Source organism: Olea europaea, chromosome 7, assembly GCF_002742605.1.
Source record: "Olea europaea var. sylvestris chromosome 7, O_europaea_v1, whole genome shotgun sequence".
Lineage (NCBI taxonomy): Eukaryota > Viridiplantae > Streptophyta > Magnoliopsida > Lamiales > Oleaceae > Olea > Olea europaea.
The window spans coordinates 14734178-14748063 of record NC_036243.1 but is presented as its reverse complement, the minus strand read 5'-3'; the positions used below and the strand labels follow the sequence as shown (position 1 = coordinate 14748063).

General features: G+C 35.1%; 1 protein-coding gene and 1 pseudogene across 1 annotated transcript; one reads left to right on the top strand and one right to left on the bottom strand.

Moving 5' to 3' along the window:
• Positions 1-8570: 8570 nt before the first annotated feature.
• Positions 8571-10539, bottom strand: LOC111397944 (annotated as a pseudogene).
• Positions 10540-12146: 1607 nt separating this feature from the next.
• LOC111397695 lies at positions 12147-12988 on the top strand. The gene has a single exon (XM_023024692.1). It carries the CDS (start codon positions 12343-12345, stop codon positions 12724-12726), a length of 384 nt encoding a protein of 127 aa, XP_022880460.1. The 5' UTR covers positions 12147-12342; the 3' UTR covers positions 12727-12988.
• The last annotated feature ends 898 nt before the right edge of the window (positions 12989-13886 follow it).

Here is a 13886-nt window from a genome sequence, read left to right as displayed (position 1 = left end):
GTTGAGATACATAGGATAGCAATCTCTATTTTTTGTTCCTGCTTCTTTACTGTGAATCGAGTGATCATTGTTTTGAGATTATCTTACTAAGTGCATTGTTGATTAACAATAATCTGTGATCTGTAAGTAGTCCTGTTCTGTGTGATCCTCCGTGTATTCTTGAAATTCAAACTTGTGCTTTGTACATTATCCTGACATTCTGTGATGGCTACTGCTAAAGTTTGAAATGAGAATGTATGATGGGAGGGGGGACTTTAATATGTGGAGTCTGAAAATGAGGGCTATCTTGATGCAAATGAAATGTGCTAAAGCCTTAGATGATTCTTGGCCTGCTGAAATGTCTGTTGGTAAAAGAACTGAGTTAGAAGAAATAGCATGGAGTACAATTTTTCTGTACCTTTCAGACAATATGATTAGGACTATAGGAGAAACTAAAACTGCTGAAAAATTGTGGACTAAATTGAAAGCCCAATATGAGTCAAAAACTGTTCCAAACAAATGTTTTTTGCTAAAACGATTCTTTTTTTTTTTTCAAAATGGACCCTTCAGTTGATTTAGATGAGAACCTGGACAGATTTACTAAATTGACCCAGGACCTTGCCAATTGTGATGAGAAATTATCAGAAGATTAGCTGGCAATGGTCTTGTTAAACTCCATTAGTGATAGACATAAAGACTTAAAGAATGCCTTGAAATATGGAAGAGATAGCCTTACCACAGATATCATTATAAATGTCTTGAGAAATAGGGTTCTTGAATTAAAATCAGATTCTATCAACCATCAAAGTGGAGAAAATCTTGTGTTCAAAGGAAAAAATGTTGATAAATCTAATTTTCATTCAAAGTTTTCAAATGACCCTAAGAAAAGAAATAATGACAAAACGAAATACAAAAAACCAAGCCTAAGGGAAAGAAATGTTATTATTGTGGTAAGCTTGGTTACTTTGCTAAAGATTGTTACAAAAAGCAAAATGATTTAAAAGGAAAGAATTCAAATGAAGGTAATGTTGTTATGTCCTATAATAAGGAGAGTTGTGATAATGGGCTGGTCCATGTAAATGTTGAAAGGAACCTAAATCAAGAATGAATTCTTGATTTAGGTTGCTCTTACCACTATGCCCAAACAACAATTATTTTTTGGATCTTGAACAAACTAAGGGAGGCCAAGTTATCATGGGTAACAACATGACCTGCAAAGTGAAAGGTATTGGAACAATAAAATTACTTTTGGAAAATGGTAGAATTCTGTTATTGAAACGTGCCAGATTTGTTACAGAATTAGAAAGAAACCTAGTGTCTCTAGGAATGTTGGATGACATGGAGTTTGACAATGGTTTAGAATTTTACAATTATGAGTTTAATGAGTTGTGCAAACTGCATGATATTTTAAGACATAGAACTGTGACCTATATACCCCAACAAAATGGCATTGTAGAAAGAATGAATAGGACTTTGTTGAATAAAGTTAGATGCATGTTTTTGAGTTCTGGCTTGCCCAAATTATTTTGGGGTGAAGCTGTTAAAACTGCTGCATATTTGATTTATAGAAGTCGTACAAGTGCTTTAAATTTTGATGTACCCGAATCTGTGTGGACACAAAAGCCTGTGATATACTCTTACTTGAAAACATTTGGTTGTGCTGCATATGCTCATCAAAACATAGGGAAATTAGAACCTAGATCCCTTAAATGTGTGTTTTTGGGTTATGCTGAAAATATTAAAGGATATAGATTGTGGGTTTATGGGGAAAAAGTTTATATGGCTATTATAATGAGAGATGTAATATTTAATGAGTCTTGTATGTCATGTTTAGAGGGAAAGAAAGAAAATTTAACTGATAATGATGTCCAAATTGAGGTGGAGCCTACCAAGCTTGATAACATTAATACTATCCCTATAGAAACTGAAAATACTGATGCATACCTGAATGGTACTGATGTTGAACAGGCAGAATCTGAACCCAATGATGACCATGTATTACCACCTGATGAATACCAGCTAACTAGAGATAGGGAAAGAAGACAAATTTGACCTCCTGCTAGGTTTAATATTGATGAATTTGTCTCATTGTTCTCCTATCAGGATGAAATTGAATCTGAACCTTGTTCATATAATGATGCCATAAAATCTAAGGATTCAAAAATTTGGTTAGCTGCTATGGATGAGGAGATGGCCTCATTGCATAAAAATAAAACATGGGAATTGGTTAACAAACCTAAGGATCAAAAATTGAGAGATTGCAAGTGAATATATAAAATAAAAGAAGGGGAAGGGGCAACAATAATATTAGATATAAAGCTAGGCTTGTTGCAAAAGGGTTCATCTAAAGAGAAGGGATTGACTATGATGAGATTTTTTCCCCTGTAGTTAAGTATACCACTATAAGATGCATTCTGGCTTTGGTTGCTCAATTTGAATGGAAATTAGATCAATTAGATGTAAAAATGGCTTTTCTATGTGGAGAATTGGATGAATTGATCTATATGAGACAACCAATAGCTTTTGAAAAGGTGATCCAAATAAAACTGTTTGTCTGTTGAAAAAAAATCATTGTATGGGTTGAAACAAGCCCCTAGACAATGGTATAAACGTTTTGATTCCTTTGTGTTAAAACTTGGTTTTAATCGAAACAATTATGATACATGTTTGTATTGCAAAGGGTCTGGTGGTAAGAATTCTCTTTATTTGGTTCTTTATGTTGATGATATGCTTATTACTAGTGCTTGTAAATATGAAATTGATGACATTAAGCAAAAGCTAAAATCAGAATTGACATGAAAGATCTTGGCTCTACTAAGAAGATTCTTGGTATGCAAATTGTTAGAAATAAAGAAAATGGAAGGTTCATCTGACATAGGTTTAGTGTTTAAGATAAATAAAGAGGGGGTAACACTAAAAAGTTATATTGACTCAGACTTTGTTGGAGATAAAGATAATAGGAGATCCACCTCATCTTATTACTTTACTTTCTGTGGTACTGTTGTGAGTTGAAAATCACAGTTACAAAAGGTAGTTGTTTTATCCTCCACCGAGGCAGAATATATTGCTGCCACAGATGCCATTAAAGAAGGTATTTGGTTAAATGACCTACTATATGAACTTGGTTTTGTGGACACTAATCCAACCTTATTTTCTGACAATCAAAGTGCTACTCATTTGAGTAAGAATCTCATGTTCCATAATAGAACCAAGCATATTGATGTTAAATACCATTTGATAAGAGATGTAATATCAAAAGGATTATTAAAGATTGGTAAAAATTGCTACATTGCATAATCCATCTGACATGGGAACAAAAGTAATACCTTTAAACAAGTTTCAAAACTGCTTAAAGATTTTATCAATTGATTCTCCTTATTGATCATGCATGTACTATGAGTAAATGAAATTATAAACTGCTGGTGAAGCTCCTGGCTGCACTATGGCCAAGAATTTGGAAGCAAGGTGGAGATTGTTGAAATTCGAACCGTGTTCTCATTACTTATAAAAGTGTGCTTCCAAATATTGTGATAAAGGCGTGTTTTGGATTAACACTTTTGGAAATAAATGGAATTGACCGGATTGAAACAAGTGGCTATGTAATGACCCTTGGATGAGCTTCTAGATCCTTCGATCTCTAAATATCCCAAACATGCCTTTTCAGCTCACTTTGTAGGGTTTTTTGAGTCAGCTGTTTATCTCTCTGTTCTCTCTCTTCTGTACGTGAGAATACCTCTTTTCTTGGTGATTAGGGTTCATAAATCTTAAGTGTTTCAGTGAATCAATGCGTGAATACTTTGTGACATTATAGATCTGCATAATAGTGTGCTATCCTGTGTGGTATTTGGATGAATCTGTGTGATTCATCGTGTGCAGCTCTGGTCCTTTGAAAGATCTTGTGATCTGTTCGATTCCTTTGTGGAATATTGGTCTATCGTGTAGCTCTTGCAAAGATAAGTCTTTGCGGTTTAGTTCTTTGTAATATTGTATACTTGCTACCGATTTTGGACTATTAGTGCAACCGAGCTTTATCCATTTATAATGGATGCTCAATAGGGGATTAGGCGTTAGAAAGTGGTCGCCGAACCTTTGGGGCTACGGCCAAAAAAATCCTCGTGTTGATTCTTTTATTTTCTGCATTTATTTCTGTTATTGAATGGCTCGATCATAAAACTGTGGTTAATCTTGAAGTTTTCTCGTTGTTTCACGAACTTATACCTCAGAGTAACTTATGAGCTACCATATTTGTGAGATTTGAAAGGTCAAGAAGAAAACTACATGAGCGAAGGGCACATATTTTCCCTTTGTCCCTGTTTGGTTAAGCAAAAAAATTGATAAAAATCTAAGTCAAGTCAAAGATTAATTTTAGCCACACATTTTATAGGATCCACAATTTCTATCAATTTTTTAACCACATGAGTTTTTAGTTTTACTAAAAATTTGATTTTAGTACAAACAAACAGGGCCATGTTAGATAAAGGAGGTCATCATCCATATATTTCTTCGACTTCCTCTTCATGATGGTCTAGTGATGAGCCATCGCTATGAGATCTTTGTCCTAGTATTTCTTCATGTAGCATCCTTGCATTTTTTTTTCTTTAATTGAAGATGTATACCAAACTCCTTGGTAACCTACAAGTAGGTGGAGTAATCAATAGTAACCAATCATTATCTCCCACCACATATTGTACTATGCCACGTCACCAGCTAAGCATCGATATTTAAACTAAATTAATTAGCATAATGAATACTACCAGAAATATGTAATGATATTGGAAAATATTGAATTAATTTTTTTAAGTAGGAGTTTCTACAAATTAATAATCTCGCCAATTAATAAATTACTTTGCAACTGATTAGACTTCTATTTGATAAATCATTTATAATTTTTTATTTTTAACAAATTAGACTTCATTTGGCAAAAATTATAAATCAAACTTCATTTTCAATTACATATTTCAATGGATCCACAATTACTATCCATAACTTATTTCTATTTATTTATAAATTTAACCGATTTTAATTTTTTTCCAACGGAGAGGGAAAATTAGGGTAGGGCTCTCCAATCTTTTAGGAATTGAAAAAATGGTTCCCGGACCTTTTCTATTTGGTAGGTCGTTGGGAAACGTTTTATTTCAATAATATCCTTTTTTATTTTATTAATGACACATATTAGAATAATTTTAATATTAAATAAAGTTTCCATAAAATGATTCCCATCTTACGTGAATTTTAATAGGTTATAAATATAAATAAACTAGATAAATGCATATAGTTCAATTTGTTGTTTCTAGAGTTTGAATTCACTCCTTCCAAAACAATCCGACAGAATCACCTGAATGTAATGATTGATCAACAGGATCTAAAGTTATAATTCGAGCCCACCGACTTCACGATATTTCCTTAAAACGAATTTGCTGCCTTCAATGGTGTTAAAAGCGTCCAGCAATCGTTTCCCAGGATAGAACGAATTTTCGTCTCCTACGGAAGCAGCACTGCAGTCTGTCGGAGTTCCAACGAACTCAACGAAGTGTCTTTTACTTCGAGACAATATCAGAACGAGAGAGAGGGAGATGAGATTCAAAGCAGAGAAAGTTTGTAATGAAAATGGAGTAAATTTTCTGGTAGAAAGGCTGGCTATTTATAGACTTGTTCATGGCCATTCGAACAGTCATCACCTTTCAGACAAGTCTCAAAAATCCGAACAGACGTACTGTTCTTAAAAGTCGTGTCTGTTAAATCGGCTAACAGTCGACTGTTTGGTCGGTAAACAGTCGAAACAGTCGACTGTTAAAAGAAAATAAAGCACTTGGAATAAGTCAAAATTTAAATTTCATTTTGTACCCAAGAATTTGATTATTTACAATTTGGCCCAAAATTTTAAATAAATTTTGTCCAAAAAGTTAATATAGTGTAAAGGTCCACTCGGACCCGCACCCGCACCGAACTGGACCGGACTCGGACTCGGACTCGGACTCGGGCACGGGCTCGTGCCGTGCCGAGTCGAGCCGGCCGGTCGGACGGACGGCGGCGGCGACGCGTGCGTGTGGGTTTATGACCAAACTCAAGAGGATATAGGTCTTCCCCCTTCCAAAGACTATTGGTACCCCTTGGGGCCTAAACCCAATTCCAAACTTCCACCTAATAAACCACACCAAAGATTCCTAATTTTTCTATATGGGATAAGTGTTTGGCAAATCAAATTCTTTCATAATCCTTAGTTTATGTGGGTTACTTTAACATTTAATATTTCATTCAATTTTAAATGGTTTTCGATAAATAAATATATCACGTTAATCATCTCGCGGAGTAGAACGTGAATATGCTAGGTCCCGTATTATTTAAAAGGTGGGTCCCACTGAAATTTGGGCTCAAAGTTGACCCATTAAACCATTTTTTTCCAACAATCCCCCACATGAATGAAATATGTTGGCCTTTATTCCAAACGATAACATCTGATATGTTTTTCAAAGAAAAAATTGAAGAAGACTGCATCAGGATAAGTAGTCAATGACTTTGAACTTTCCCTAGTAAAATCTATCGGAATTCCTTAGCCAATTAGTAGCAAGTTGCTTTGAACAGTCAGCCGTTTATGAAAACCTAGACAATAGAAGTCACACAATTTTTCTTCAAACACAGTTGGTTCTCACGTTTGTGTCCATTTTGGCCTTGGACACCTCCTGGTTCATGAGTGATTTTTAGAGAATTCATGTTCACCTAATTCTCTTAGAAGCGGCCCCTTCTCACTTACATAGGTGATTTCCATAAAGAGTATTCTGCTATACTCCACTTGAACAAATCAAGATATAGAAATCATTAAAAGCGTATCTTAACCTATTTCGCGGCAGCTGGGCACTGGCTCATCATAGGAATGGGTAGAAGTAAAATCTTCCCAGTGCATACTAAGTTTTTCACAGTTCGGTTGTCCCATTCAACCTAGATCTTGGGATCTCCAGTCAACTAGGTTGGGTTGCCACCATGAAAACTTTTGATTATTTTATTAGTTTTAATCCCATCCCCTTCGATGAACTTTCGACTTGCTCTCTTGTTAAACTTTTAGTTAGCGGATCCGCAATATTCTCTTTTGATTTCACATACTCTATAGAGATAATGCCTGTAGAGAGCAATTGTCTAACAGTATTGTGTCTACGACATATATGTCGAGATTTACCGTTAATGTAGCCATCTAAATTGACGCCTTAATACCACAAATTCTAAATAGCACTATTCAAATAATAATATCGACTTGGCCTACTAATTGAATAGGCAATATCAGGTCCAGTGCAATTCATGACATACATTAAACTGCCAATGATACGAGAGTATTCCAATTGAGACTTACTATCACCAGTATTGGAAACAAGATGCATACTAACATCCATAGGTGTTTTCATAGGAATAATATTATATTTCTTGAATTTATCAAGAATCTTCTCAATGTAGTGTGATTGAGACAATATGAGACCATCAGATGTTCTAGAATTTTTAAGTCCTAATATAATATTGGCCACACCTAAATCCTTCATTTCAAATTTACTTGTTAGCATCCTTTTTGTAGTTTGAATTATGGTATCATTGTTACCCATAATCAACATGTTATCTACATATAAACATACCATGACATATCCATTTGGAGTGTTCCTGACATAAACACATTTGTCACACTCGTTAACTTTGGAACCATTTGACATCATAACCATGTCAAATTTTTCATGCCATTTCTTAGGAGCTTGCTTTAATCCATATAATGATTTAACAAGTCGACATACTTTCTTTTCTTGTCCTGAGGCCACAAATCCTTCAGGTTGCTCCATATAAATTTCTTCATCCAATTCCCCATTCAAAAATGCCGTTTTAACATCCATTTGATGTATATCCAAACCATTCAATGTTGCTATTGCAATAAGCATACGTATGGATGTGATTCTTGTCACAGGAGAATAGGTATCGAAATAATCAAGACATTCTTTTTGCTTATAGCCTTTAGCGACAAGTCTTGCTTTATATTTGTCAATTGATCCATCTGCTTTCATTTTCCTTTTGAAAATCCATTTACATCCCAAAGACTTATTACCGGGAGGGAGGTCTACTAATTCCCAAGTATGATTTTGTAGTATGGATTCAATTTCACTATGAACAGCTTCTTTCCAATATGAAGTTTCGGTTGATGACATAGCCTCCTTAAAACTCTGAGATTCATTTTCTAACAAATATGTTAGAAAATCAGGCCCAAAGGAGGTTGACGTCCTAGCCCTCTTGCTTCGTCTAGATTGTTCATTTATAAATTCTTGATCTATAGTCTCTTCGTTTTCACGAGATCTCTTTTGTGAATTTGATTCACCTTACATGTTATAAGGAAAAGTATTTTCGAAAAATGTAGCATCCCTTGATTCAATAATTGTATTAACATGCATATCAGGTATTTCAGACTTATATACCATAAATCTGTACGCATTACTATGGTAGGCATAACCAATGAATACACAATCAATGGTTTTAGGTCCTATCTTAACCCTTTTAGGTTTAGGAACTACTACCTTAGCCAACATCCCCATACCTTCAAATATTTATAATTAGGTTTGTGACCTTTCCATACTTCATAAGGTATTTTTTGCGTTTTTCGATGTGGTAGTTTGTTAAGAATATAGTAGGCAGAAAGCAAGGCTTCCCCCCACAAGTTCTGCGGTAATCCAGAACTTATTAACATAGCATTCGTCATCTCCTTCAATGTTCGATTCTTGCGTTCAGCAATACCATTAGATTGAGGAGAATAAGGCGCGGTAGTTTGATAAATAATTCCGTGTTCCGAACAGAATTTCTCAAATGGTGAATCATATTCACCAACTCTATCACTTCTTATGGCCTTAAGCTTTTTACTAAGTTGATTTTCAACTTCTAACTTGTAGTGTTTAAACACTTCAATTGCTTCGTCTTTACTTTTGAGCAAATACACATAGGAATATCGAGTACAATCATCGATAAAAGTGATAAAGTACTTATTACCTCCTCTAGTTTGAACAAATTTTAAATAACATATGTCGGTGTGAATTAAATCTAGGGGCTCGGTACTTCTTTCAACAGAACGAAAGGATAGACGTGACATTTTGGCTTCTACACATATATCGCATTTGTGATTAGGATTTAAATCACACTTTGGTAATAAATCTAATTTGATTAGTCTACGCAAAGTGTTATAACTTGTATGTCCTAATCGTTCATGCCAAATGTTAAATGACTCAAGCAAGTAAGAAGAAGATATATTCTTATTCATAATTGGAGGTACAACAGTCATTACATTCAATTTAAAGAGCCCCTCATTCAGGTAGCCCTTTCCTACAAACATTTCATTTTTTGATAGTACAAATTTGTCCGAGACAAATACTAGTTTAAACCCATTCTTACTTAGTAGAGAACCAGATACCAAGTTTTTCCTAATATCGGGCACATGAAGAACATCATTCAGAGTGAGCTCTTTTCCACTTGTCATTTTCAGCACTATCTTCCCATGTCCTTCTACCTTGGAAGATGACGAGTTTCCCATGTAAAGATGTTCATCATGATCCATTGCTTTGTAGGTAGAGAACATTCCGCGGTTTGAGCATATGTGACGAGTAGCTCCAGTATCTACCTACCACTCCTTAGTGTTTCCAATTAAGTTACATTTAGAGACGACCGCAGAAAGATTCATGTCTTGTACCTTATCAGTGAGGTTCTCATGTTCTGTTACATTGGCTTGGTTAGTTTTTCCCTTCACATTTTTTGCTTTTGACAATCCTTGGATCGATGTCCTGCCTTGCCACAATTGTAACAGCTGCCTTTAAACTTTTTAGCAGTTTTTGAAGAACCAATTTGTCCTTCCCCATTGTGCTTCCTCTTTTTGCTTGTCTTGAAACCTCCTTCTACAATGTTGGCTTTTGATTCCATTTTATTAGATGCACCATTTCTTTTTTCCGTTTTACGATTGTCTTCTTCTATTCTCAAACGGACAATGATATCTTCAAGTTTCATTTCCTTCTGCTTGTGCTTGAGGTAATTCTTGAAATCCTTCCATGAAGGTGGTAATTTCTCAATTAGTGCAGCGATTTGGAATGATTCACTTAGTTTCATTCCTTCGGCATGGATGTCGCTAAGTATGATCTGAAGTTCTTGAACTTGGGATATGACAGTCTTGTTGTCAACCATTTTATAATCCAAAAAACGACCGACAATGAATTTCTTCGTGTCGGCATCTTCGATTTTGTACTTTGTGTCCAAAGATTTCCACAATTCTTTTGCGGACTTAGCATTGCAGTACACATTATATAATGTGTTATCCAATCCATTAAGCACATAATTTCTGCATAAGAAATCAGAATGCTTCCATGCATCAACCGCAGCCAATTTTTCAGCATCACTGTCTTGCTCGGTATATGAAGGCGCGTTTTCTTTGAGAAATTTAGCCAGATTTAATGTCGTCAGATAAAAAAGCATTTTTTGTTGCCAACGCTTGAAATCTGACCCATTAAACTTTTCTGGTTTTTCCCCGGTCGTATTCGGGAGTGTGGTACCAGAAGTTGCCATTTCTGAATGCAATTAGAAGATCAACGGTAAGAAGGAGTAGAAACAGAAACAAATAATAATAATAAAAAAATTCGTTTTAAGATTGTTGTTTCTAGAGTTTGAATTCACTCCTTCCAAAACAATCCGACAGAATCACCTGAATGTAATGATTGATCAATAGGATCTAAAGTTGTAATTCGAGCCCACCGACTTCACGATGTTTCCTTAAAACGAATTTACTGCCTTCAATAGTGCTAAAAGCGTCCAGCAATCGTTTTCCAGGATAGAACGAATTTTTGTCTCCCACGGAATCAGCACTGCAGTCTGTAGGAGTTCCAACGAACTCAACGAAGTGCCTTCTACTTCGAGACAATATCAGAACGAGAGAGATGGAGATGAGATTCAAAGCAGAGAAAATTTGCAATGAAAATGGTGTAAATTTTCTGGTAGAAAGGCTGGCTATTTATAGACTTGTTCGTGGCCATTCGAACAGTCATCACCTTTCAGACAAGCCTCAAAAATCCGAACAAACATACTGTTCTTAAAAGTCGTGTCTGTTAAGTCGGTTAACGTCGGCTAATAGTCGACTGTTTGGTCGGTAAACAGTCGACTGTTAAAAGAAAATAAAACACTCGGAATAAGCCAAAATTTAAATTTCATTTTGTACCCAAGAATTTGATTATTTACAATTTGGCCCAAAATTTTGTCCAAAAAGTTAATATAATGTAAAGGTCCACCCGGACCCGCACCGGACTCGTGCCGGCCGGTCGGACGGCGGCGGTGGCGCGCGCGTGTGGGTTTATGACCGAACCCAATAGGATATAGGTCTTCCCCCTTCCAAATACTATTGGTACCCCTTGGGGCCCAAACCCAATTCCAAACTTCCACCTTATAAACCACACCAAAGTTTCCTAACTTTCCTATGTGGGATAAGTGTTTGACAAATCAAATTCTTCCATAATCCTTAGTTTATGTGGGTTACTTTAACGCTTAATATTTCATTCAATTTTAAATGATTTTCGATAAATAAATATATCACGTTAATCATCTCGCGGAGTAGAACGTGAATATGCTAGGTCCCGTATTATTTAAAAGGTGGGTCCCACTGAAATTTGGGCTCAAAGTTGACCCATTAAACCATTTTTTTCCCAACACAATTAATGTAAACTACGTAAAAAAGGCATGCATGAGTAAATTTATTTTATTAAATTTAGAAAAAAAAATCAATGATTTCATAGGTATATTTTAGACATCTCGATGTTGGCATAATTGTCCAAGTTGTTTTTGTAATTAAATACTGGTTTGGTGCAATGTTTGATATCCGTAGTCTAATTGAACATGACAAACTCAGTATCTAGATTCACGAATTTGTACATTGTGGGCATCAATGCGGCAATTCCTAGTCAATCGTAGTGAAATTTCCTATAGAATCATCTTTTTCATAGAGTTGTTAATTTGTAAAGTACGGTTTTAAATTTAAGGCGGTGATTTGGCTATTTAAAAAGACAAAAGATTGACTAGAAGATAAGAAAATGGGAAAAATCTTCGGATCTGGGTGTGTATATAAATGGTCCGCAGAATGTTGACACTGGCACGAGGGGAACCGGCAAATTTACAGTTATATATTATCAAGAACCCTAATTGAAAAGCCCAATTCCAAAAGTAGATTCATTCTTTACACTCCTATCACTTTCTCTTGGCGATCTCTCTCTCACTCATACTGTACACTATCTTGGAATTTACAGTCTCCAAAAATCACACATACAAATTAACAAAACCCTACTTAGTGTATATATGCATCACTATCTGCATTTCTAAAATCTCATGGGTAACCGCAAGAACTTCAATATCTTCATCTTTCTCGTTCTTCTTCTCGCACTGATGATGTCTTTCACATATCCTTCGCGATTGCATGAAACCGAACCCACCGCAGCTCCATCGATGGCGCCGTCAGCAAAGTACCAGAAGTTCGATGTCAAGAACTCGAAGCCATTCTTCTTGAATAAACGGGGGCGTCAGAACAAGAAAGAGAAGGGTTTGAACCGGAATAAAATGAAGAAAAAGAAGATAAAGAATTTTAATGCAAAGCCTTTCTTGGTTATGCTTCCCAAGGGCTTTGTCCCTCCTTCAGGCTCATCACCATGCCATAATCTTTACCCGAATTCAGTCACTTTCTTTTGTGATCTTTCTACCAATAGACGACCTTGAAGAACAGTCCACAAGATGGAGAAATCATAGGAAAATGCTTCAAGAGAAATGCAGATGATTATTATTCATCGTTTTTTTTACAGCATACGTATAGCCGGGATAAAGGTCAAGTAAGCAGAAATGACTCACAGATGAGGAATTATGAGTTTCAATAATACGGACGCATGCATCAAGATGTATACTACAAATCTTGAATATGCTTTATGCAGTTTTATCTTCGTTTCTTGTCATGTAGTTTACATTGTTATGAGGGTTTTCAATTTGCATACCTGTTTTGTTATCCTGTATGAATAATAATACATTAAAAGGTAATAATTTTTTGGTTTTTCTAGTTATAATTTGCTTGTTTTATTAATTTCGCCCGAATTCACTCTGGAACACGCTCTACATGAAATTTCAGGCCTCAGATTTGGTGACTGCACAATTTGATTATGCCCTTTCTGATATCATAATTTAATCATTTTAAGGTTAAGGAGGGGAAAATGTATTCATTAATTCTTCACGTTGAATGGGATACTCTGAAATGTCTGTTCTTTTGACTTTTGACATCTGAGGATTTTTACTTTTTATTTATTGACTTAAGGTCAAATACCAAGTATCCCAACGGATTGACAAAATTAAAGCCAGGAATTGAGTAAAAAGCATATGGAATTTCCGTAGTTTGAGGGAATTGTTCCATGTGTACTCCACATTTTCTTAGCGTTTACTCCATGCATGCATGAAATGAGTAAATTTCTGCTCTTCACGATGTTCTTACACAAATCAATGCACAGGATTAATAATTTTTTTAAAAGCAAAAACAAAGACTAATTGATGAAATTATTTCATTCACCTTAATAATGCTAAAATTACTTATGTAAAACTGTACAACTCACGAATGCAGCTCTGTGTGTTAAAAAATATCCCAATGCAGTGACGGACACAAACGTTTTGAATCAATGACGAATGTAGACATTTTGAGTTAAGGACAAATTTTGTACAGATCGAATACTTTGTTATTAGTTTTTGAATAGATCATAATTAATCCAAGAAAAAGCAGATTTAAGTTTAAAAAACATTTCTTCATTAATATTTTGCTTATCATCTTCATTCATTTGATTTTGAACAATCATTTTATTAATATTTTGCTCATCACAAAAATATATATATATATATATATA

Excerpts from the sequence above, each read along its gene's own strand:
- LOC111397695 (XM_023024692.1), top strand. The coding sequence starts at position 12,343 with ATGGGTAACCGCAAGAACTTCAATATCTTCATCTTTCTCGTTCTTCTT.